The 27752-nt window shown below is 42.5% G+C and overlaps 1 protein-coding gene across 2 annotated transcripts in view; it reads right to left on the reverse strand.

Moving 5' to 3' along the window:
* The window catches only part of WWTR1 (WW domain containing transcription regulator 1), a 139057-nt gene that overhangs the window by 39818 nt on the left and 71487 nt on the right, over positions 1-27752 (reverse strand). For both annotated transcript variants that reach the window (XM_082682196.1, XM_082682195.1), the window contains exon 3: positions 16388-16524. In XM_082682196.1, the coding sequence (XP_082538322.1) occupies positions 16388-16524 (137 nt within the window). The remainder of the gene's footprint in view (positions 1-16387; positions 16525-27752) is intronic.

A 27752-nucleotide genomic window follows, 5' to 3' on the forward strand; every position in this document is an offset into this window, starting at 1 on the left:
GCCTTCAGCTCAGGTCATGACCCCAGGGTCCTGATGGAGACCCACATTTCATGGAGACCCACACTGAGCTCCTTGCTCAGCAAGATGCCTGCTTTTCCTTCTGCTTGTGCTCTCTCTCTGTCAAATATATAAGTAAAAATCTTTAAAGAAGAAACTGTATCTCTGTGTATCAAGGTATACAGACTACTGTTGGTTAATTAAATAATGTTCTGCGAAGCTTAAGTGAGCATGCTGGCAATGACATTTGCTCACCATCTCAAGGAGAAGGGCTTATTTGACCTGAAGTCACACCTTCCAGGGACCTGGTGGAGCAAAGAAGGTCTCATCATATTGCACTGACTTTTTGGAACACATCAGGAGAGAAGCCAGTTGACACAAGCAAACACTGCTCTTCCTCCATCTTCCACAGATACTACCTTAACCAAGGGATCAAAGCCAACATTGCCCATACCGGGACAAACTGACTTCATGTGCCTTCCTGCCAAAAATGTGTAACCTAAATCTAAACCACGAGGAAACACCAGACAAATCCTAATTAGAGACTGATCTATGAAATAACTGGCCTATACCCTTCAAAGATGTCATGATCCAAAAACACAAGGGCCCAGGAATCACTCCCGGTAAAAAGAGATTAAGTAAACAGGACAACTAAATGCAGTGCATGGTCCTTGATAGATCTGGGGCCAAAAACCACACTACTGTGGCATTCGAAGAAATTCTCAAACACGGGTGTGGACTAGATAATAATGTTGTCCCAATGTTAAATTCCCTGCTTTGGATACCTATACAGTGCTTATGTAAGAACATATCCTCTTAGAAAATATAATCTGAAGTATTTAGGCGTAAAAGAGCATGATGCCTCCAACTTAATCTCAAAAGGTTCGGGGGGTGGGGAGGGAAAAAATACATAAACATACAGAGAAAGTGAGATAAGCAAATGTGGCAAATCATAAACAATTAACAAAGGCAAATCTGAACAAAGGGTATATGGGAGTTCCTTGTACTAGAAACTCTTCTGCAAGTTTAAGATTAATTGAAAATAGTAAGTGAGGTATTTAAAAAAAAAAAAAAAAGACAAGAAAGAAAAACTTCCCTATACACACCCTAAACTCCCAAGAGACTGAAAATTCTGTCTGGCTGGGTCAGGAGAAACTGCCTCACGTATGAGCCATTGTACTGAAACGTTTTTATCTTTGAGGAAACCCCCAACTAAACAATGGTTTTGAAAACTGACCAGAATTTGAAAGGGAGAGAACCCCAGTTGTAATGTGTGCTAAGGATTCCAATACCTGACGCTCCCAACCTCCCCACCTCCGCCCCAGACCCCACCTGTTCTTTAGAAATAATTCTGGGTGAAGTTTGTCAGGAGGTACCGACTTCCGGTCATAAATTAGTCACAGGATTTAACAGTGACTAGAGCTAGCAATATTGTAAATGTATATTTGAACACTGCTAACAGAGTTGATCTTGAACGTCCTCATCACTAGAAAACAAATTTTGTAACTATGTGTGGTGACAGATGTTAACTAGATTTATTGTGCTGAGCATTTCACAGTGTGTGCACATATCAAAACATTATGTTGTGCAACTGAAACTAATGTGTTAATTATCTAGATCTTAATTTTTTTAAAAAGGAGAAAATTTCATATTCAAAAAAACAAACAGCAGGTAAGACAGGGCAAGGAATTGCCCTACTGGACTCGCTGAACAGTCCTCTCAAAGAAACAGTTCTGGACAACCTCACCTGTCTACACAACACCAGACTAGAGAATTACAAGTTTTCTTAGGGAGACTCTGTGCTCCAAGAGTTAACTGACAGTAAAGCTTGAGACTCTTCATCCGCAGGCCCTCACTTCCCAGAGTGGAGCTGAAGAAAGGCCACGTTCCACATAGGCCTTCTTGACAGAAGAAAAAATGGACAACTGCGAAGGGCAAGCTGAGTCTGGAGAAGGTACCAGCGAATGCAAACACATGGAAGTATGTTTCAGGAAGAAATGCGTCAGGCCAAAGCCGTCTATTTTAATATGATTTGGGCCCTGGGGTTCCCTCAAATTGCAAGGGGAGCAGTTTTGTATTTAAAACTATGGCAGGAGCGCCAGGATGGCTCAGTGGGTTAAGCGGCTGCTTTTGGTTCAGGTCACAATCTTGGCATCCTGGGAAGGAGTGCTTCTCCCTCTCCCTCTGCTGCTCCCCCTGCTTGTGCTCTTTCTCTGTCAAGTAAGTAAAATCTTAAAATATAATAATAGTAATAATAAAACTAGGGCAGAGACAGAGGAGAAGATGATATACAAATGACTGAGCCATGCTGCAGACTGGAGAAGTGAGGTCCCCCGAGGAATAACCCTCAGGCTCAGCATCTCAGACAGAAGCAAAAGAAAAACAACACAAGTGGTGGAGGCGAGAAGCTCTGAAGCCTTCCCACTGGCCGTGGCCCTGAGCATTCATTTCATTAGGCTGGGATGATCCAACCCCGTTTGGGGAGAGATGAGAGTTCCATTCTAATTAGTTCAGACATTATGGTAGTTGACAGGGGTAGAAATGGAATCTTTTTCTTAAAACTGAAAGTGTGAGCTTTGAAGCAGCTAAATGAAAGTCTTGTGAGCCAGGACTAAATCACCCACATTAAAAAATATTTTTTACTCTCTTTTCTTCCAGCTCTGCAAATATGTGACTCTTGGCAAAGCTGAAAACTCACAACTCACTCTTCACTGGTGTCTGAGAAACAGCACACTGGAAAGGAAAAGGACTAAAATAATATGGAATGAAATGCATGACATGTACTAGGAAGCAAAAGAACTTCAAATGAAACTTCCATTTATGGCTTAGTCAAAAACATATGGATAGGCAAACTGAGAAACAGAGCTAGTGGGAACGTAGGTGCATGGTGAAAAATACACTTCCTATGACAACCTTAAATCATTTATTGCATAAGGAAGCTGTGCCCCAAATTCCCCACCCATGGCCCGCCCCCAGCAACACACCCAGGGAATCTGCAGACAATTACCTGTTTAGTTAGATAAAAGCAAACCATGTCAAAATTGTATTTTTTTAATTATTTATTTTTTATAAACATATATTTTTATCCCCAGGGGTACAGGTCTATGAATCGCCAGGTTTCACAGCACTCACCAAAGCACATACCCTCCCAATGTCCATAACCCCACCCCTCTTCTCCCAACTGCCCTCCTCCCAGCAACCCTCAGTTTGTTTTGTGAGATTAAGAGTCATTTATGGTTTGTCTCCTTCCCAATCCCATCTTGTTTCATTGATTCTTCTCCTACCCCCTTAAGCCCCCATGTTGCATCACCACTTCCTCATATCAGGGAGATCATATGATAGTTGTCTTTCTCCGCTTGACTTATTTTGCTAAGCACGATGCGCTCTAGTTCCATCCACGTTGTTGCAAATGGCAAGATTTCATTTCTTTTGATGGCTGCATAGTATTCCATTGTGTATATATACCACATCTTCTTGATCCATTCATCTGTTGATGGACATCTAGGTTCTTTCCATAGTTTGGCTATTGTGGACATTGCTGTTATAAACATTCGGGTGCACGTGCCCCTTTGGATCACTACGTTTGTATCTTTAGGGTAAATACCCAGTAGTGCAATTGCTGGGTCATAGGGCAGTTCTATTTTCAACATTTTGAGGAACCTCCATGCTGTTTTCCAGAGTGGTTGCACCAGCTTGCATTCCCACCAACAGTGTAGGAGGGTTCCCCTTTCTCCGCAACCTCGCCAACATCTGTCGTTTCCTGACTTGTTGATTTTAGCCATTCTGACTGGTGTGAGGTGATATCTCCTTGTGGTTTTGGTTTGTATTTCCCTGATGCCGAGTGATATGGAGCACTTTTTCATGTGTCTGTTGGCCATCTGGATGTCTTCTTTGCAGAAATGTCTGTTCATGTCCTCTGCCCATTTCTTGATTGGATTATTTGTTCTTTAAAGAAGAACTAATTCCTATTCTCCTGAAACTGTTCAAAAGAACAGAAATGGAAGGAAAACTTCCAAACTCATTTTATGAGGCCAGCATCATCTTGATCCCAAAACCAGACATGGATCCCATCAAAAAAGAGAGCTATAGACCAATATCCTTGATGAACACCGATGTGAAAATTCTCACCCAAATACTAGCCAATAGGATTCAACGGTACATTAAAAGGATTATTCACCACAACCAAGTGGGATTTATTCCAGGGCTGCAAGGTTGGTTCAATATCCGCAAATCAGTCAATGTGATACAACACATCAATAAAAGAAAGAACTAGAACCATATGATACTCTCAATAGATGCTGAAAAAGCATTTGACAAAGTACAGCATCCCTTCCTGATCAAAACTCTTCAAAGTGTAGGGATAGAGGGCACATACCTCAATATTATTAAAGCCATTTATGAAAAACCCACCGCAAATATCATTATCAATGGAGAAAAACTGAAAGCTTTTCCGCTAAGGTCAGGAACACGGCAGGGATGTCCATTATCACCACTGCTATTCAACATAGTACTAGAAGTCCTAGCCTCAGCAATCAGACAACAAAAGGAAATTAAAGGCATCCAAATCGGCAAAGAAAAAGTCAAATTATCACTCTTCGCAGATGATTTGATACTGTATGTGGAAAACCCAAAAGACTCCACTCCAAAACTGCTAGAACTTGTACAGGAATTCAGTAAAGTGTTAGGATATAAAATCAATGCACAGAAATCAGTTGCATTTCTCTACACCAACAACAAGACAGAAGAAAGAGAAATTAAGGAGTCAATCCCATTTACAATTGCACCCCAAACCATAAGATCACTAGGAATAAACCTAACCAAAGAGGCTAAGAATCTATACTCAGAAAACTATAAAGTACTCATGAAAGAAATTGAGGAAGACAAAAAGAAATGGAAAAATGTTCCATGCTCCTGGATTGGAAGAATAAATATTGTGAAAATGTCTATGCTACCTAAAGCAATCTACACATTTAATTCAATTCCTATCAAAGTACCATCCATCTTTTTCAAAGAAATGGAACAAATAATTCTAAAATTTATATGGAACCAGAAAAGACCTCGAATAGCCAAAGGGTATTGAAAAAGAAAGCCAAAGTTGGTGGCATCACAATTCTGGACTTCAAGCTCTATTACAAAGCTGTCATCATCAAGACAGCATGGTACTGGCACAAAAACAGACACATAGATCAATGGAACAGAATAGAGAGCCCAGAAATAGACCCTCAACTCTATGGTCAACTAATCTTCGACAAAGCAGGAAAGAATGTCCAATGGAAAAAAGACAGCCTCTTCAATAAATGGTGTTGGGAAAATTAGACAGCCACATGCAGAAAAATGAAATTGGACCATTTCCTTATACCACACACAAAAATAGACTCAAAATGGATGAAGGACCTCAATGTGAGAAAGGAATCCATCAAAATCCTTGAGGAGAACACAGGCAGCAACCTCTTCGACCTCAGCTGCAGCAACATCTTCCTAGGAACATCGCCAAAGGCAAGGGAAGCAAGGGCAAAGATGAACTATTGGGATTTCATCAAGATCAAAAGCTTTTGCACAGCAAAGGAAACAGTTAACAAAATCAAAAGACAACTGACAGAATGGGAGAAGATATTTGCAAACGACATATCAGATAAAGGACTAGTGTCCAAAATCTATAAAGAACTTAGCAAAATTGTATTTTTTAAGGAATTCCTACACTTTACTAACATACATTCCAAGGAAACTGGAAAAAATGAGGAAGCTAAAGGCAGGCACAAAAATTCATGTGTAAGAGTGACGGCAACATCACTTATAATGGTAGAAAAACAGCCTCAACCTGTAGATCTCTCAATAGAAGAATTGGTTAAATAAATTATAGGACAGTCACCCTAAAGAATATTGTATAGCCATTAACATGAGGTAATGGTTTATAAACAGAAATATGCCCAAGTCCATTCATAAACAAGGAGAACCTAGGCTATACCAATCAGAATTATAAAGACTAAAAAGCCTGATAACAGATTGGTCAAAGTAGGAGGAAAAGAGCATTTCGATACACTGTTGGTAGGGATGTAAAATGGTGTAACCTTTTTGGAGGGAAGAACAAGAGCTATTAAATTGCTCTTAATTTTTATGCACTTAATTTTTAGGAATTTTTAGGAAATTCCGGAAGTTCAGGAAGTCCACCTCTGCAAAATTATCTTATACATAAACAGCACAAGCCACAAGGATACATACAGGAATGCACACTATAGCATTGCTTAGTAACAGTGAACCATCAGAAAAGAAATCTAAAAGATCCAGAATAAGGGACTGTTTAAATAAATTTGGTACATCAGTAGAGCAGAATATTACAAAATCCTGGTAAAGAATGAATATATCTCTAAGAACGAATTTAGAAAGCTCTCTAGCATATGTTAAGTTTAAAAAAGACATATACACCGAAGCTTACATATGTACACAGAATATTTCTAGAATACTCAGGAAGCTAGTAGCAGTGTTTTCAAGGAAGAGGAGAGAAGGGCTGGGGGTCCCGGTGTGAGAGAGAATGACTTCTCATGAATATTCTTTGAAATGTTTGAATTTTTTTGCCATGTATGTGTTACTATTCCAATAAAAACAGCTAATCTTTTATGATTAAGTGAATTGGATAGATGCTCATGATATGTTAAAGGGAAAAACAAAAAAAGAATACAGAAGGTTTTCCAACTTTTCTTGTTCACATTTATATTGAAAAAAGAAAACATTGCTGTGATTTTGAATGCTCAGATTACAGTGTTTTTCAGCTGTTCTACAATGACCAAATAGTAATTATATAACATGGGGGGGGCATTTTGAATATTGTTGCCTCAAGTATGTTTAGGATCTTATCTTTTCCTGTCCTTTTTTTTTTTTTTTTTTTTTAAACCAAGGAGAGGGGGTGATCTTCCTTTCTTCAGCACTTAATGAGAAAAGACCATGAAAGCTTTTGTTTTCTTGGCTTCTCTTTCAGTATTATTTTGCTGACTTCATCACGGAGAATTATCCAGAGTCAAGCATGGTGGAACAGCTGTCCCTGACCACCAGCAACTGCAGAACACCCAGGGAATAAATTTAGACTTTCAGAAAGGAAGAAGAAATCAATCTTCCAGTTGATATGGGGTGGGGGAGGTGATGATCACACAAGGGCAGGGACACCACCAGGCGCCCCAAAGAGGAGATCAAAGAAGAGTGTCCAAATGTCACTCAGCACTTATTAATTTGGAACAAGTGGCCAAAGGACAAACCATCCCAGAATCCCTTCACCTCAAACTAACTGGGCCAATTCCCTAGGACAAGGAAGTTCCTGAGGGCGAACTCCTGGAAGTCAGCCAGCACATACCACTGAAACTGTCAAAATTATTTTTAAAACTCTCAACAAGGGTGCACAGCTTGGAGAAGAAATCAGAATCCATTAAAACTAGTAAGTAAATAAGGGAGGTAGTACCCACGAAGAAGGGACTTAAGGGAAGCCTGACCTGGCCTTACGTCCTTCCTAAGAGGCTGTGATCTTCTTTGGGGCATGGCGTGCCTCTCTGGAATTTTTCCGAGGCCTGATGCTCTGGTCAACCCTGAGCAAGCGAAATTCAAGGTGAGCTGACACACTTACCGTATGAATGCAGACAATACAGTTCAATAACCCGGATGCCCAAAGAGCAATGTTTTCCCTCGTTTTTGAAGTTTACATGGTACAGCTGGGGGGGTCAAAACTCTCTGTAAAGTGGCTTTAGAGATCACATACCCAATGCTCACGTAGGCACTAATACCAGCAAGTGCCAAAAAGACAATTATCAATGCCAGAATAAATGTCTACTTTGGACAAAGAACCCAGTCAAAAAGTTGGTGAGCAAATTCGGACTTCTTTTCAGATAACTCCACTTAAAGAATGGATAACCCAAGGGGGTTTCTGCCATTAATTATTATGACGGCATTCTCCAATCACTATGCTGAAACACAGAACTCTGCTGTAGCACCGACACCTGGCTGAAGACCAGTCATCTGGGTGCTTGGAAACAGCACTCCTTCGAAGACCCCAATCTACACCATCTGAAACAGAATTTCCCAGAGGTGGGGCCCAGGCATTATTCCCGCAGCAGCCCAAGACTTCTTCAAGGAGCCGGTGACTGGATCCTTAACATCCATGTTTACCAAATGATCCAAAGGATCTTAACAGCTCTAGATGTGGATCCCCACTGGAGAAACACTGATCTTAGAGACCAGGGAATAACCTGCATGCCACTGGCAGACTCATTCCACTGCAGAAGCTTAAAGATTCATGGTTTTGTTTGGACCGCACACAGGGCCTGGAGCCTTCTTCCCAACACCCCTCCTCCTCTCCTGCTATGAAAAGCTCAAGACATCAACGGGTTCTCCATTTTTTCCCCTTTAGGCTACTGTAAAAGTAATATAACCACATTACAGAGAAAACAAAAGGAATCACCCCCCATCAACAAGACTTACCATGACCACAAGTAACACTGAAAAATACGTTAACTGACTGACTTAATACATTAACTCTACGAAGTGGTACACCTGTGATGTATAATGCACGTGGCTAGGGCCTAGAAATACACAGATCGAGAGCAAATCTGTGGGAAGGAGACTGTAGACAATCTGTTCTTAAGAACAAAATTATAGTCCTAGCATAAACAATTTTTTCTGCTTTGTAAAATTAGACTGAAATAATAAACAGTTTTCCATGCACCACATAGTCCTTATACTATCATTTTAATGGTTAAAAATATATTTTTGTTGTACTGAAGACATTTACTTGAGGGGGGGGCAATATTATAAATAACCCATGTTTGTGTACACATTTTCCAAAGTGTTCATCTAGCATACTACATCTAGAATTTGATCTTGGAGAATATTTTCTTATGAAAATTGTAGCACCAAAATATTTTTAAGGCTCTTGAGGCTTCCTATCATAGAGGAAGTTTTCTACCTAAAATTTCTAAATTTCACAATAAAATTGGCAACTAATTACCACCTAATCTTATTTCATCCAGACAAACTAATACAGCTTGCCACCGAACAATGTGCGTTTTAACTGAATGGGTTCACTTACATGCTAATTTACAGCATATAGTACTGTAAATGTATTTTCTTTTGTGATTTTCTGAACACTTTTCCTTCTCTAGCTTACGTTATTGTAAGAATATAGTATATGATACATATACAGAATGTGCTTTATTTGACTGTTCCATATTAATAGTAAGGCTACCGATCAATAGTAGATTATTAGTAGTAAAGTTTGGGGGGAATCAAAGTTATATGAAGATTTTGAAGGTGCAAGGGGTCTGCTCTGCAATTTTCCCTAGCCCCGTGCTGTTCATGTTCAAGGTTAACTGAACTGATCTACACATTAAGATAAATGGAATGTACACATGGAAACCCAAAGTTCCTTTCTTTTTATCTATTACACCTCACTTTATTGTATGAAAGGAGCTGAAACAGTTGATTTGATAATGTTTTTAGACCCCATTTCATGCATCTTTAAAAGCCTTACAAGGAAAAAAAAAAAAACAAAAAACCAGCTGTAATTAATCTCTTTGGAAACTCCGAAGAACAGTCTTCAAAAATGTTATCAAATAGAGTGAATTTTGACAACTGATAGCTTCCTACAAATCTAAGATGAAAATAATGATTTCTACAGTATTTAGAAAATTGTTTCTTCTGTTTCTAATCAAGGGGGAGGTGAAGCCTCTTTAACCAGAACCCCTTCCTTCTTCCTCATGCCCACCAGTCTTCCTCCCCTGCCATATACACCCATGTTCTATCACCACGTTCCTACCAATGCCCTATCACTCTACCGGCTCCTGTAAAGTATCAAGCTTTTTCAGTTTGTCTTTGGGTTTGTGTGTGTGTACTTATGCCTATCAGGCTAACTGATGCTGCAGAACCACGAAGTTCAAAAAGTAGAGAGAGTATCAGAGCTGCAAAAATCACTGTAGCTAGATGTGTCTGCCACAGACGTACCACATAAATCTGATACACTGGAAAAAGAAAAAAAGTAGCCTACACAAAAATCTGACTTTTAGCAAACCTTAGGATACCTTTCTATGTGCTTTAGCAACACTGGGCTGCAGTATCCCTTAGCTATTTTATTTGCTTCTGATAAAAAGTTTTTCAGTGCCTTTGTGCACTTCCTAGAGGAAAGAATAAGCCAATTTACCAAACGAAGCACAGACAAGATTTTCCGTCTTGTCTTGAAAAGCATGCCCTGCAAAAAAGGAAAAAACACACACACGTGTTTATAATTTGAAGTATGGGCCAAGGCAGACCTGGAGGACTTAGACTCTGGCCTGGTGGACGGCACATTTTCAAAGGGGAAAGCATGTGTGTGTGTGTGTGTGTGTGTGTGTGTGTGTGTACGTGTGTGTGTGTGCATGTGTGTGTGTGGTATTTTAAAAATTCCTATAGCATTAAAAATACTTCCTGGCTGCACTTTACCAAAAGTTTCTGAACCGGCTCGGGCTGGCAGTCTGGTGAAGCTGTTACACAGTCTTTATTTTTCCTGTTCTGTCTGGGAGGATACTGGCACCCCAGGTTGGAGCCTCATTCCAAAAAGAGGTCTGTTAATGTGTGACAGGAGCCCAGCACACCACGGTTTCTGATCATGAGGATTATCACCAAAAGGGCAAAACTGCATGTCACTTTCTCTGGGCAATAACATTTTAAAATATGGAGATATTTTAAGTCACTACGTGATTTTGGTATGCACATGCCGAGAAATGGGAAAACCTTGCCCGTCACACTTGTCCAGACAGCAATGTCCTTCACGTGCAGCTTGAGTGTGCCTGCTTGTCACAAACCCCCTGTTAATGATCTGATGGAGAAAGAGCCGGGTCGCGAGAACGTGCCTCTTCTGTCTTCTCACGACTGCTCTCTGGGGTCCACCAACTTATCCTTGCAACGCGTAAATGAAAGTGCCCAAATGAATCAGGCTATGGGCACCATGGCTGGGTTTTCCCGAGGGAGGAGCAGGCCAGCTTTCTAAGAGTGCACACTGCAAGCTCTTCCTCCCAAGTACACGGCGGTCAGAACAGTGAGGGAAAATGAGGCTACCAGCTAACAAGAACAGTCACAACATCATACTTCTCTGGGGGCTTCCTATATGTCAAGTATCAAGACAACGTTTAGGAGACAGGCATCAGAGTGGCCACGTATGTTTGCTGTCATCACCACCACTTTTCAGGAAGGACAACAAGACTTAGAGAGGCTCATCACAAACAAAACTAGTAAATGTCTAACCCAAGAGAAACTCAGCTCTGACTCCAAGTTCTTCCCATGAACCATCAGTCAGAAAAGTTCCCTGCTTCCACCCTACCCCTTTCACCATGCTAACACCCTAACAGCCTAACTAATTTCCTTAGCAGGCCCCAGTTTCCCCCAAGCCCTCCACCCTATATATATTAGACTAGGCCCTGTGTAGAGTTCTTTTTTTTCTCCATTTGTTTCATTCCCCCCCCCTTCAAAAAAATCCAGTGGGTATTAATAATGATTAATGAGACCAACAACCCACTTAAACAATACAAGGTCCTATGTAGTTTGTGTTATGAAAAAAAGTCAACTTTCAGATGTACAGATATTTTCCCCCTTCACTGTTACAGAAGAGCATGGATTCTAAGAAAGTTGTCAGCCCCAAGCAATACAGCTTCCACCCCGGGGCACCTGGGTGGCTAGGTTGGCTGGGTGTCTGCCTTTGGCTCAAGGCATGATCTCAGGGTCCTGGGACTGAGCCCTTCACTGGGTTCCCTGCTCCACGGGAAGTCTGCTTCTCCCTCTCCCCCCTGATTGTGCTGTCTCTCTCCCTCTCTTTTAAATAAAATCTCTATTTAAAAAAAAAAATGGCTTTCGCCCAGAGATCATCTATTCTCTTACTCTCTGAAATTCTCCAAGATCCTCCTTTCTTCTTCCATTTACTGGGCACCTCTGGTGACTGAGACACAAAAGTCACCCATCTGCTCGGACAGAATCAAGTAGGATAAAACCTCACAGAAAACCTGATTTGGCAAATACAAAAACAAAAATTTCATAGACCAAGCCAGAGATGGTTCTCTGAAATAAAAAGAATTTTTTAAAGATTTTAGTTATTTATTTGACAGAGATACAGCGAGAGTAGGAACACAAGCAGAGGAACTGGGAGAGGGAAAGCAGGTCTTCCCGCCAAGCAGGGAGCCCGATTCAGGGCTTGATTCCAGAACCTGGGATCAAGATCCAAGTCGAAGGCAGACGCTTAATGACTGAGCTGCTCAGGGGCCCCAAGAGGGTTCCTTTTTCTCCATATCCTCACCAACACTTGTTATTTCTTGATTTTTGATACTGGACATTCTGACTAGTGTAAGGTAATATCTCACTGTGGTTTTTGGTTTTGTTTTGTTTTGTTTTGTTTTGTTTTGTTTGATTTGCATTTCCCTGGTGATCAATGACGTTGAGTATCTTTTTTAAAAAATATTCTATTTATTTATTTGACAGAGGGAGAGAGAGATCACAGTAGGCAGAGAGGCAGGCAGAGAGTGGGGAGGAAACAGGCTCCCTACTGAGCAGAGAGCCCTATGCAGGGCTGGATCCCAGGACCCTTAGACCATGGCCTGAGCCCAAGGCAGAGGCTTAATCCACTGAGCCACCCAGGTACCGGTACCTGAAATAAATTTTTTTTTTAATTTCTTTTTTCCATTTTTCCTTTGCAGAGTCTATTTCATTTTACTTAGGCATTTAAAAAATTAGTGAGTTTAGATACACAACAAATCTGCCATCCTACACAGATGGCTTTTCACTGGATACTGATGCCGCCTGGTGACAGTTTACTCTATTTTTACAAGTCACTCACTTCAGGACACCTTTAAGTGATAGGTCTCTGCCAATCAAAATATGATGTGACTTTCAAGCTACATTTCAGGAACAGATACATTGAAAAAATAAGGTATTCCCTGATAAGCTTCCTGGGGGCGGGGGTGGGGGCCTGCACGGAAATATTTCCACCAGAGGGCGCTATACTCACTGAAAGTAATAAATAGTGTTCCTAATTTAAAGTATTTTGCGCTTTAACCCGCCCAAAATAAATCTTTTTTTTTTTTTTAAGATTTTATTTATTTATTTGACAGACAGGGATCACAAGTAGGCAGAGAGGCAGGCAGAGAGAGAGGAAGGGAAGCGGGCTCCCGGCTGAGCAGTGAGCCCCACGCGGGGCTCAATCCCAACACCCCATGGTCATGACCTGAGCCAAAGGCAGAGGTTTTAACCCACTGAGCCACCCAGGCGCCCCAATAAATCTTTTTATTGAGAGCTTTTATGATAAACAATGACATTATCTTCAAACCTAACACTGAATAAAATATGCAATAAAACTTCTTTCCACAAGGAATAATATTAACAATAAGAATAAAACAATTACAGCTTGTTATGTGCCAGGCACCACATCTATGCTCTTTACATATATAAACTCATAATAATCTCCTCATACAATAATAATCTTCATTTTATAAATAGGGAAACTAGGGCAAAATTAAGTAACAAATCATCAAGCTAGTAATGGGCAAAGCCAGGTTTCAAATTTTCACAGTCTGATTCCTAAATCCATGAACCTAACCTACAGTAAAACATAGAATCCAAAAATAAAGAGGAGATTTATTTCTGAATGAATTTAGCAATATCACAAATTACATAACAGCTCTATAAAATATACAATTAGCTTATTAAAGATACTAATTTTATCACCCTATATTATAATATTACATATATAATAATATTATTATTAACTGTATTTTGATATTTTCATCTGTACATAAATACCTCCCTGTGAAGGAGACATACCACTTAGTTCACTTAGTGGTTAGTTATGTTCTATTGAAAAAACCAGAATTCAGGTTTAAGAAGTAGAAGAACCTGGTCTTTCTAGTTTCAAAAATCAGTAATAAAGAGTATAAACTACAGGGAGGGCTGCAGCCTGACAAAACATATTCTGAATAAATCACTTACTATTAGGAACACATTCCAAGTCTTCAGTCTTTGGCGCTTACTTGGCATCCTAGTTCCCTGTCTATCCTCAGGACACATCTGTGATTCGCTATAGGCTAGTAACACTTTTCATAATGCACAAATACTCAAACAGTGTTAGGAAAATACCCAGAATGTGTCTTGAGAAATTGGCTGCTTCGATTTATCAGAAAGCTGGAAAGTAAGGTACTGTAACTCAGCAAGAGGTAAACATGGTTCCAACACTCAGATTCCAGTTTCTTTGGATACACTCTACCAACAATGGTGCTTCTGCAGGGAGGAGGGCGCCCAAGCACACGCCAACTCATGTGTGCCGTCAGTGTTAAGTTTCAAGCATTCAAACTCCTTCTAATTTAATTAATCCACTTGTTGCACAACTTTTCAAAAATGAAGGCAAATACATAAACAACGTAAACAAGGATATTCATTCCAGTACAGTGTATCGAAGCACTAGCAACACTAGTAACAGCCTAAGTACCCATCAGATGGGGGCTGCCAGTTAAATACATTCACTGTGGCATATCGCTATGTTGGGAAGATTAGGAAATCTTTCACAAGAGTAAGGCAGCTCTCTGTGTACAGATACCAAAGCAGAAGAGGCAAGGTGCAGAACAATAGGTAAAGGATGCTAGAATTCATGTAACGAAAACACATCCCCCTGACCAGAATCACTAGAGGACTCCCGGAATGGGGGATCCGAGAAAAGCTTATTTTTGAATGCTTCGAAAAAATGTTTGCATTTTTTTAACTGAGTCCATGAAAGACTTTTTTTCCAACTATAATGGATTATAAAATGAAAGTTAATACTTTAATAATCAGTCTTTAGAAATTTTAATGACAATTAAATGGCTAAAAGAAACCTTGAAACCCGTCTAATGCTACCTAATTTGAGGCTCCTTTAATACGCCTGCAACTGCTTTCTATTTGAGCTCTTATGTATTTGGGACAAATGAGTCATGGGAAGTTTCAGTTTACCACTGCTGGTAAAAGAATTGGTACCATTTTCCTTGATCTGCCTGTTAGATACGAGATACAACAGAAGTTATTCCAAGTCCTTTGCTTCTGGATATATTTTACATCTGCAAGCTTTAAAATGGTAGATCCAGACTTCCTGGAAGAACAGACAATATATTTACTTGAAGCAGACTCGGGTTTACTTGAGTTCATACTCACTTTGGCTAAGTCACAGAGTGAGGGAAGGTGTCTGGGAATAATGGTTCCATTTTTATCCTGTTCATTCCTGAAAAATCCAACAGGAGATTCTTTTCACTCTAAAATTAACTATTCTGTGTATGAAGCAATATCTGGATATCTGATCTTAAATAGAAATGTTATCTTAAAATGGCACCGCCTTTTATAAAACCATAAAAGTACCCTTTATTCTTAGCCTCTGGGGGTGTGGGGGAATGACTACAATAAAAGCTGATTAGTTATGCCGCTGCAGCATACCAGTTCATATCGGACCATCTCTAGTGGGCAGAATTTTAGTTCTTTAGTAAAAGCCATTAGCAGAAGATAGTCTTTTCTCACTTCTAAAATCAGTTAAAGGGGCGCCTGGGTGGCTCAGTGGGTTAAGCCGCTGCCTTTGGCTCAGGTCATGATCTCAGAGTCCTGGGATCGAGTCCCTCATCGGGCTCTCTGCTCAGCAGAGAGCCTGCTTCCCTCTTTCCTCTGCCTGCCTCTCCATCTACTTGTGATTTCTCTCTGTCAAATAAATAAATAAAATCTTAAAAAATAAAATAAAATCAGTTAAACATTCTAAACGAGGTGAAGAGTAAGCTGCAGTGTCCTGGGGCAGCTATCTCAAGAAGCCCCCTGCAGATTAGGGAAAGGCTGAATGCCTTCTAAACCATACCAGCCTCAGTTCAAACTCCAAACTCCACTATCCACAAGCTGTACGACCTTGAAAAAGCTTCCCCATTCACAAAATGGGAATGCCATCACTTCTTGTCCGGTTGTTGTGAGCTGAATGAGATGAGGCATGAAGGCACCAAGCCTGGTGTCAATCACACATTATGCAAAATAATAAGGGGGAAAGAAAGGGATCTGAGACCAGAACTGCACCTGTGGCGGTCTTCAGGAACCAAATTCACAGAATGGGGATGTGTACTTGCCTTAGCCTAGATGAAGAGGAGGCCTAAATGATTTTTCAAAACACTCCAACTGAGGCAACTGAAGGAGATGCAGGAACCACAGTGTGAACCTAGGCAGCAAAACTGTGAACGGGTAGCAAAGACGCCAAGAAAAAAAGCAAAGATGGCAGAAGGGTGACACACCCAAAGACTATGTGGGTGCACAAGTCAACACCGAGCCAGCCGGAGCTGCTTCGAGCTCCAGAGCCTCTGGGTTCAACACTTGTTCATGCAGCTCCAAGCGGACGCTCTGGGCTTACCGAGATTCGGCTGAGACACGGCCATGGACCTCTGGGGTGCTGGGGTGGACGTGGCTGCAGAGTGGAGGTTCATGGGATTCAGGGGCTGATTCATCGCCTTCCTAGGGTCTTGCCATGTGGTGATTTTTTCTATGTGACTAAAAGAAGGAAAACAATTATCTTTTTAATTGTCAGCATGACTATCATTATCACCATCACCAATAACAGCACAAGAGTTAAATGACTTCAGCTCTTCCTCCCTTAGGATCTGCTTACAAATGGCTGACACACTGTGTTTGTTTTCATCCAAGGTGACGCCTGCCCACATACCCTCCATGCAAGGGCTCCAGCAGGGACTCTGTGACTAGAAGCCCATGACTTGGTTGTCCCAGCTGTCCCTAGATGCAGAAACCCTCTTACAGGTTTTCTGCCTCACCAGTGTGTATCTCCTCTCAGCCAAGGAGTCTTCGCTCCCCAGCCTCTCAGATGCGTCGCTGCCATTCAATCACTGGGATGCCATGGTGGGAACTCCTCTCCCAAAGCAGGACCATGCTCCTGCCCCACCAACCCTCCCATGCTCTGCAGATCGCATAACTGACGTAACGAGGACATCTCTGCTGGTCTCAGCCAAAGCCGGGGCTTTTGAAACCAACCTCGTGAACATGACATGACTGAGCTCTACTAAGACCAAGGAAGGCACTGTGCGGTCCACACGGGTAATACGTAAGACCCTCAAGAAGCTTACGTTCGATTCATCAAGGTAACAACTGGGAAGCTGGAGTACAGAGCAGCAGGATGTAAGTGTAGAAAGACAGGAAGACAGATGACGGAGAAACCCAACCGTCAAGGCATGAAGACTTCTGAGGGCAAAGACATGATTAGACTTTCGGTCATACACAACTTCCAGGATCCGTTATTGTCACTTAATCTCAGAGAAACTGGCCCAACATAAGCTTCTGTCCAGAGTTTCCATATGTCCTAAGAAAGATGGACAGAGGGGTGCCTAGGGGGCTCAGTGGGTTAAGCCTCTGCCTTTGGCTCAGGTCGTGATCTCAGGGTCCTGGGATCAAGCCCAGCATGGCGCTCCCTGCTCAGCGGGGAGCCTGTTTCTCCCTCTCCCTCTGCCTGCCTCTCTGCCTATTTGTGATCTCTCTCTCTCTCTCTTAAATAAATAAATAAAATCTTAAAAAAAAGAAGAAGAAAGATGGACAGACCTCCCGCTTTGTCGGCCTCCTCGCAAACCGTATCATATAAGTCATTCCTGGTGCTTCATGTACCCCGTGACATAAACTTTTTTCTGAGATTTTATTATATTTTTCTTTAAAAGATAAACATATTCACCTAGTACAATAGCTTCGTTTTACGAGTTGCAGCCGAGTTCTTTCCACAGTTATCAAAAACAAACTCTGATAGCAGAAACTGAACGTCAGCCTCTTGTTCTAAGCCTTGCAGCTAGGCTTGCCTCTCCCAAAGTAATTGTCAGCATCAACCCCCACGCACTATAGACCCTTCTAGATCCATATGAAAGGAGCCTGATTGTTCTTTTGGTAAAACACACCTTGATTTTGAATAACAATGGCTCTCTTTGAATCCTTTGCTTGTCCCGAACCGCTATTACTACCATTAAATCTAATCCTACATCAGGGCTATCCCCCCTCACTGGAGTTGTACTTGTCTCTTCTTTTGCATCTGTTTCCTCACATTTGAATGCTGCCTCTGCTAAACTTCCTCAGATTTCTTTGTCCTAGACAGCAAGTTACAGGAACGGGGAGCTCATCCACCGTCTTGAGTGAAAATTTGGCTGTTTTCCCAAGAAGGCCTTTAAATGAGTGTGATTAAAGGTAGAGGAAGCGTAATTAAGTTTAACTGTTGAGTCTCCATACTGTCGGAGCCCTCAGCAGTCCTTAAAACATAATCCAAAATGAACAGGGTAAAATAAAAATAAAACCAAGACTGTCCTAACCATAAGAGACTCTTAATCTCACAAAACAAACTGAGGGTTGTGGGGGGAGGGGGTTGGGTTATGGACATTGGGGAGGGTAAGTGCTATGGCGAGTGCTGTGAAGTGTGTAAACCTGGCGATTCACAGACATGTCCCCTGGGGATAAAAATACGTTCTATGTTAATTAAAAAATAAATAAATTTTTAAAAATTTTAAGACTTACCTAAAATAATAAAGTTTTAAAAAAGCAAAGATTTTCTTTTTCTGAGAGAGAGCACGCATACGGGGTGCACGCATGAGCACACAGGAGAGGGGGAAGTGTAAAAAAAACAAGCCAAGACTGTCCAGTTCAGAAAAACACAAATAGAGGGGGAAAGACCCAACTAAAGAGAGGGCAATCACTTACTCAAGCACAGAAAGATGAAAAAGAAGGAAACAATGGTCTTAGTTACATCTTCAGCTTAACAATTATAATTCTGTTGAAAGCTTTCATAAAATCCTTGTGTCAGCTTCTCGTCAAGTGGAAACTCATCACCAGCCTGCGGCAGTTTGTCATTGTCCTTCAGAGTCAGGAACCCTCATTGATGAGGATGTCAGAGTTAAGTAAACTCCCTTTAGCAAAGTAATTAAGAGCTAAGAAACCCTTTGACTAACCATTCCTTGAGGACCCACACTATGGAAACATGTTTTTCCAAGGTAGGTCTATCCTACATCCTTTCCACAATGCTACCGGAAGGAAAAGGAATCCTTCTCTCTTTCATGAACCTTTCTCAGACCCTCTGACACCATGGATCTCGATGCTTCTTCACCAGGAGCACCAAGAGCGCAGCCGCTGGTGGGAGAAATGGGGGGAATGGGAGGGTGGGGGGAGAGAAAGTGATGCAGGTCTGCTGCGGTCTGACATGCAGCTACCGGTCAGTGGTAGGAATGACACAGGAGCCGGGACAATGCTGGTCCCCACTCTCCTCTCCCATTCCGAACCAGAAGGCTATGGCCCCTGAATCTAGGGAGAGCAGGAAGGCCCACACCCCAAGTGGTAAATGAGCCCAGCTTGCCTAAGGATATCACCACAGCTGGCCAGCCTCCATCCCCCGGAACCGAATGCTGGGGCATTCTGGGAGGACCCTCTGGCCCCATCCCAGAGAGGTCTGACCCCAATGAGGTACAACTCAACTGTGGCTTCCAAGTCCTAGAACTCCCCCAGGACCGTGGGAGCCTCCTCAAACCAACCTTCAAAACCGCACGCCTGGCCAACACTTTGAAAGGAGTTTTGTTCCCAGCAGATTTGTTAATTAAAAGTGTCACTCATGGTATTGCCCGAAGACTAGAGTACAAGAGGGAGTCTGAAGAAAGCAATTCTCATTGCTCAGAAACAACTCTGAGAAGAAAGCCACTGGAATTCCTAGTCTTAGCACACCCACCCGTGGACCCGACACCAGCTTTGCTCTAAACGCTCAGCTCCTAGCATGTCCAGGGTGGCTCCCGGGCCGAATGTCAAAAGCAAGGGCACTGCTCACAAGAACTTGATACATCGCTGGTGATTTGATAGGAAAGCTACATTCTGCTATTGTGCAAACAAATCACTTTGCTCCCATCGCCCGTTCCCAAAAGGCAGCCTAAGCCACTGGCTCTGTCGGTCACACCGCTGTCTCATCTCCGCTCCCTCTCAGTTACTGACTCATTTCCTTTCTCGGATTTCTCAGTGTAACTTTACTGTCTGCCAGGACCCGCAGTGGAGCTAGCCTGCTGCTCCCGCCTCTTCCCCGATGTCACTCCCTTGCTGCCTTCACACCAATGTCTCTGCTGTTTTTTTTTAAAGCCTCCTTTCTCCTAAAAATTTATATATATTCATTCTCCCTACATATGTGTGTCCGAGGAATAATATGCTGTACCACTGTCATATCAGAAAATGGAACAAAAAAGGAAAAATATATCAAACTATTGACAGTGATACACGAGAATAAGAGGTCTGCTGGCACTTTTTTTTTCTTATCATAACTCCCTTGTACTTCCCAGGTTTTTAACAGTGACTATGAGTTGTTTTCATAAGCAGTAAAAACAAAGACACTCATGAAGGTACAACATGACGAAAAGGAAAACAAGGCATGGTCACACAGGTCATAGGGTACTAAAACGAGACTTTAGATAAGCTCTAGATTTGGCTTGTCAATGTCGAGGGGCAAAGAAAGAATTAGGAAAATGGAAATCAATCACCTGGCCACATACTGTTTACAAGGAAAAAGAAAAACTTTTCCTGACACCAAAAAGCCTCTTTTCTGGGCTTTCAGAAAAACAACAACAACAAACCTCGTAAGGGCTTCACAAAGAGACCCTGGTGGTGCAGATAACAAGATAATGGGAGTGGTCATCTCTTTCTTTGGGGGCCTCTGTGACCACTACTTATTTCCTAGACTGCCCCATTCCACAGTCACAGAAAGAGCCAACCCACTCCTCACTCCAACACATCAGGAGTCTCTGATCAGAGAAGGATTCAGGTCTGAAACGAGCTTCAGTTGCTTAAGAACTGCAGTTTTCGCTCAGGGGCAAGAAAAGTCAACATTTCTCTGAGATGATGTTTGGCTGAAAAACTGTTGTGTGAAATAATTTTTCCTTCTTGAACTAGTATGTTTTTCAATAGAGACACAGATTTAGAAAGCCATTTAATTTACTAGGGAAATTCTGTGTTGGAGGTTGAAACATTGTTGAAATGAGCAGAAGAGGGGGCAATCTTGCCACCCTCCTGGTCTCCCTCCACTGCGGGCCTGGTCCCTCCCATCAGCCTCCAGAGAATCATTAACTTAGCTCCTGTTTCCTCTTCTCCAGCCTCCTGCATGACCTTCCACCTTGAGGAACATGCGGGCCTCCAGACTTCCCCTCCTCCAGTCCTTCCGGTTTTACTCCAACCTTCCACCCCTCCCCGACACTGACAATCCGCTCTCCATCCCACCTCTAGACTCCTATCCCAAGGACAGCTGGGATCCAAGTCCCCTCGGGGTCCTTGGTCTCACATGCTTAACTGGTTGACTGAGCCACTCAGGTGCCCACACATACCTGAGTCTTAATGTTACCTCTGATCCTGTGTGACCTTGTTGGACAAGCCACTTCACCCATCCTGGTCTCAGAACCCAGATCCATGAGCACCCACAGGAGTGAAAGGAGCTAACAAACGTGAGAGTTCCTTGTTGCAAGGGTAAAATAGGTCTGTTCAGGGAAAGTAATGACAGCCGAAGTCACCTACAGGTTTCAGGACCAGTTCACAGGGCCTCCCAGGCTCACCTCCCCAGCCATGAGTTTAAGGAAGGTGGCCTCGCCAAGCCCCAGGCTGACGACGTGGGTTCAAGGTTACTCAACAGCATGCACTGTTCACCTACTGTGCACAATGCACTAGGCAGGTATAAAAATAAAGGGCATTCTGTAAATATAAAACCCTGACTAACAGCAGAACCATCAAAGGCGAAGATAAAATCTTAACCTGTAAAAATAGAACCCACCTGCTTCGTACAGTCCAAGAAAAAGCCTGGCATTTTGGGATGAATTTATCCTCCAGCCTATGAACACGACCTATTACACTAACTTTATGGAAGGAAGCCACACAACAAAGACTTTCTGAAATAGAGAAGGTCTATGTAATACATTTTGTATTGCTGGAAGCATACGAAGATACAAAAATAGAAATGATTCTGAGTGCTTGATTTTGAAAGAATTTAGAGTTCTTAGCAACATAAGCTGCTTGCCTATTTCTATGGGCAAAGATTTCATCTCTCAATGTAAGTGTTCTCTGCCTTTTTACTCCCCCTCCACCCCACCCTCACTGCTTTAATATATTCAAGTTTCACATTACTGTCAGCCATTACTCGGGGCTCCCTGCCAGCAACAGAGCTGTTAGGACAGGGCTTAGAAGTAGCCTCCAACCTGCCTCTTCTTTTCCACCACAAACTAGCTAGGCAGTTCAAGAGAACCACACCAATGAGATGGGAATTTAAAGGCAGCCTGAGGTTGTAAAACCAAGGTCAACTGATTCAAAACTCAATTCACATTCAACGCCGCTTGGTGCTAGTCCCCTGACCATCCCAGGCTCTCTTCAAGTTCTCCCTTCACTCTCTCTTTGTTGGGGGCCGGGGTGGGGGGTTGCTAATATTAAATGGAACATAAGCTCTTTCAATGACAGAAATGATCCTATGGGGCATAGCTAAGTGTTCTGTACATAGTAAGCATTTGCAAAGCAATACCCATGCAACCCTCATAATACTCACAAACCAACTTAGAGCATATGTAAACTAGTTTCCTTTGCTTCTTTAATTTTTTAATTTTTTTAAGATTTTTATTTATTTGGGGTGCCTGGGTGGCTCAGTGGGTTAAGCCTCTGCCTTCAGCTCAGGTCATGATCCCGGGGTCCTGGGATCGAGCCCCACATCAGGATCTCTGCTTGGCAAGGGAGCCTACCTCCTCCTCTCTCTGCCTGCCTCTCTGCCTACTTGTGACCTCTGTCTGTCAAATAAATAAATAAAATCTTTAAAAAAAAAAGATTTTTATTTATTTGACAGAGAGAGAGAGCACGGAAGCAGGGGAAGTAGTAGGGAGGCACAGGGAGATGTCTCACAGGAAATCCCAGCACAGGACTCCATTCCAAGACCCGGGGATCCTGACCTGAGGCAAAGGCAGACACTTAACCAAGACATTAAGATGGTTTTTGATTTACGAAACCCATTCACCACCCTCTTAATCACATCACCCTTTATCACAAATGTACAGAGCTAAAGATTATTTGCTTAGAAAGTGCTAAATCAACTTTGCAACTTGCTCATTGTGAACCAGTTCAATTAAAACCATCAATGTTAAAAATGGAAATTGAAACAGATTTGCATGAGGCTGATAATTTCTCAGCGAGGGCTTGCCAAGTTAAGTTTGACCCATTGTCAGCAGGCAACAAATGCTATGCCAATACTTAATCCCGTACCAGATGGCAAGAAGACTTGTCCGAGAATCGTGCTGAAGTCCCGAAATGTTCCCCAGTGAGATTTAAAATACAAAGAAGCAAAACACTGGTTTACTTTCTTGGGTTCCGGGAATAAATGCTGCCTGTGTTTCAATTACATTAAACATGCTGGCAGTGTGTTCTTATTTAAATTTCAGGGCCTAGGAAATGACACATTGTATCTTACTCATATCTTGCATTTCTTTGAGTGGTGTCTTTTGTTTTGTTTTGTTTTTTTGCCAGTGGTACTCAGCTATTCCGACTGACACCAGAGGTGGGTCTTAACCACAAGAACAAAGACAGCTGGAGTGCACACTTATTAATTCTCCCAGACCCAGATGTACACTCCTCCAAGTTACTTCCTCTGCTGTCACCTAAAACCAGAACCTAGTGGAAACTGATCACTTGTGAGCCCCTGAGCCCCCCCCCCCGGGGGGGGGACTTATAGCAAGGAGAGCTATCATCGCTGTGATAGCTCGCAGCCCACTTCTAAACTGGCAACCTAATCTGATTCGTAGCCATCTATTAAGCTATTCCCCTCTGCTTCACCCCATCAGTCCAGTTGGATAACCGGGAGTAGGCTTTTGAACTACAATATACTGATAATTGGAAATCAAGTGCTGGCATGTCACCTGGCTGAACTGTTTTAGTTTATTTCCAAAGCCATCAAACTCCTTCCCAGGTTTTCATCCTTCCTATTGTCACCCTAATTGAAGATTCTTTGCCACAAAGCAACTTGGACACCACTATGTTACAATTCTTTTTCTGTTCTGCCCAAATCCTGGACGGTACTGTCTCTTGCTGGTCCAATGCATTAGAATAAAAGATAGGAAGAGGTTAGGGAAAAAAAAAAAAAGTTAGGCTGCAAAGGTACATCACTGACACCTCCATTAGCGAAGCATTCGTATCATTCACAGATTAAATCCCAAAGCCATAAAAACGGTCTCATGCCACCCAATAAAGGTGACTGTTCCCATAATGGAAGCGTGCCTCCTAGACAGCTCATCCTTCTTCGAAACCACAAGGAATTTATAGCTGAAAGGTTCTGCTCTGATTTTCACTTAGGCAGCTCACAGGAATAAGTCCTATATAAATAGGGGATTTTTTCAGGATCCTCTAATAAAAGATGATACAAGACCAGAAGCATTATTTTGGTGCATGCTTCCGGTCTCTACCATTCACTTGCCAATTCACAAACATTTCAGAGTCCTCTGGAATTCTCAATGAATGGCAGGGATTGTATTTTTAACTATGAGGTTCTAATCCTCGACTTCCATCGCAGCCGCGCCAGGAAGCCTCCCCTCGTTTAAATTAGCAGAGGTAGTGGCCACGCCAGTGTGGAAGATCCACTCGCACTTACACTGCAGCCAGCTGTGGCGATCTATCGACTCAGAAATCCTTTCCACTGAACAGGGCCACCTTTTCTGCAGACTCACTCCCAGACCCCTCGGTCAGGGCAGAAGCTGAGTCAAGGAGAGGGGCTGTCCGCCCCACTTGACGCGGTCACATCCACGGGTCCTCCAGAGCACTGCTGCTGGGGTGGGGAGGAAGGCGGCAGGATGAATGTGCCCCTCCTGGAGAAAACCACTTTGGGAAGCTAGTGACTCAGCAACAAAGCCCCAAGGTATGACTCAGCCCCCTCACCTCAGAGGGTGAGGCGCCTCATTGTGTTAGAGGCACCCGGACACCGCCCAACACAGGCAAACCTGCCTTCACCTCTGCAAACCGAACCAAACTCTTACTTAACCTTATTTTTCCTATTCCCTAAAAGAGCAAGAAAAAAAAGAGAAGGACTAGGTTTCTGTTTGCTTGTCTGCCATAGGCCAAGAGCCCTATTACAGAACTCTGGCTGTTCTGTGATTTTATTATCAACACTTAGCATTTTTTCCTCTTCTCAAGTCAGGATCAACAGTGCTAGTAAAAGATTCATAAATCATGCTAAATTTCTCCTATGGAAACCGAACAACAATGGAAGAGTATATACCACTACTTTTTATTATTTCCAGATATCTAGTCTCTCTTCCTACTTTCCCCTTTTTCACAAACAAAACCATGCGGTGGGAAGGAGAAGAGGAGAAAAGATGAGGTTCTTTATGAATGGTGACTTCTATATGAATGGTGACTTCTAGACTCATCAAGAGGCATTTCTTCATTCGACAAGCGTTTACCAAGGAACCCTATCTTCCACGGGGACTCAGTTCCCAGAATCGGTTTTGGGAAATGTGGGGTGTGGTGAAAGGAACCTCCGAAAATCCTTTAAAGGGCCCATAAGTGTGCGGTCTCCTAGGCTTTATGTATGTTACACTGTCTTTCAGTGTCCGAAACAGCCACTTCCCTCCAGGGTTAAGACATGGTACTGTTTCTTCAGCCTAGCTCCAGGTGAGACAATGCTGTCCCCAAATTGTTACCTTGAGATTCCTAAGCATGTAGTGTTGAATTTGTGCCACTTAAACAGGCATGAAGTCCTAAGTGCCTTGTGGTCTTCCGAGCCAACATGGACCTATCATCAGACGATCCAGTGTGGGCCGCAGGAGCTAGCAATCAAACGGCAGTGAGGTAGTGGCCAAGAAATAATGAATGAGTGGAGGTTAACAGACACAAATCCTGGGTTTTTTTGTTACTATAAATGGTCCAGAGCCTGACATTCTGTCCTGGTAGCTATGCGTTCCATACTCTCCCCAAATCAGCGGTGTCTGACATCTGGGAAGCAGCTTTAATCTCGCAATCATTTCTTAGGTTTGTTTTTAAGCCACTGGGTTACTTGAAATGCTAAAATACTTTGAAAATTGTTTTTCCAGGCTCTCCGTGCCCAGCACACGTGTCAATGTGTTGTTTTTCCAGTTGTTCCCCCAGTATGTCTTAGTCCACACTGCTTGCCCACTCCAAAGCCACTCCAGACAAAAACACGGTTCAACTGAACTGCTAATGCCCTTCTGTCTCTTCTTTCTAATGGGGCCAACTGAATTAGATGTCACTTGCTCAAAAGAAGAGGGCAAAGCCTCCTCAAAACCAAGAATTCTTTTGGATTCGTCTAGCTTCACTTCCATTCAGGCAAAGAGATTTGACTCCTCTTCATTGGTTTTGTTTTTCTAAGTTCTGAGAAGAGAATGAGCCACACTGGGCTCCGGTCCTCGGAGCCACTATGCGTGCACATGCTTGAGGGCCATGACCCAGCTGGCACTGGAGAACAGACTGGCATGGACCCCAATCCCATCTGCAGAAAGACTCGAGTACTTTTCAGAGCCAGCGTCCCATTTCGCAAGAAATGATTTAGAGGATGGAAGACAAAAACTGAGGCCTTGAAAGAGATGGAATTAAGCTTCAGAGTCAGGGAAGGGAGAGAACCACTGGAGACCTAGAAAAATGGGACAACCCGACTTAGGTTTTGTGTTTTAAACCCAGACCACAGGGACACCTGGGTGGCTCAGTCAGTTAAGTGTCTGTCTTTGGCTCAGGTTATGATCCTGGGGTCCTGGGATGGAGACCCGCACTGGGCTCCCTGCTCAGCGGGAAGCCTGCTGCTCCCTTGCCCTCTGACTGGCACTCTGCCTACTTGTGTGCACTCTCTCACTCTCTGTCAAATAAATAGGAAAGAAAAAATCTATTTAAAAAAAAATTAGATTAAAAAAAATAAACCCAGCCCACATATCTTTTCACAGGTATTTCCTGGCATCTGTGGCTGAAAGTATCGCCCAAAAGGGGCAGAACATTCCACAGTATTTTCTAACTTGGCCCCTGCTATTAACCAGCTAAAAGAACACTGTAACTTCACCTAGCATCTCCAGGTCTCAGTATCCTCCACTGTAAAATGGGCACAAAAATATCCATTTCATAAGTTTGTTTTGAATATTTCATCAAATAACAAAAGTAAAGTGCCTCCACAGTGCCAGACATAGATGGCACCCTGAATATTTTTTTAAAAGACTTATTTATCTGAGATTGAGAGTGCCCGAAGGGGCAGAACACAGAGCAGAGCTCGATCCCACCCACAACCCAAGGGATCATGACCGGAGCCAAAACCAAGACTTAATCACTCAACCAACGGGGCCACCCAGGTGCCCCATGACACTATACATATATTAACTCCCCTTTTATCCCTTATGAACTCTATCCCAATGGTTTAAAGGGATCCGAGGAATTCAAACGCACAAAAATCAGCAAACACACTATAATTACAATGAACCTGCGAAAAATGGAGGGAAATAACAGTGAACAACCATTCACTCTAAAAACTACAGATATACTTGATTTCACAGAGTGGCAAAGTAGTAACTGATTTAGAGAAAATATTCTCAAAAGAAATAGGCCTAGTTAACCACCAGCCCTTGGGTGATCCCTCCATGTTTGCCTTGGTTTGTTTTTATTTTGTTTTGTTTTGTTTTGTTTGTTTTGCATTATAATGATATCAACTCTCAGAGCCAGTGTAAGAAAAAGCCAGTTAATAGTCCTTTATTGTCTTTGTCAGTGAG

This window comes from Mustela nivalis, assembly GCF_964662115.1.
Source record: "Mustela nivalis genome assembly, chromosome: 1".
Classification (NCBI taxonomy): Eukaryota; Metazoa; Chordata; class Mammalia; order Carnivora; family Mustelidae; genus Mustela; species Mustela nivalis.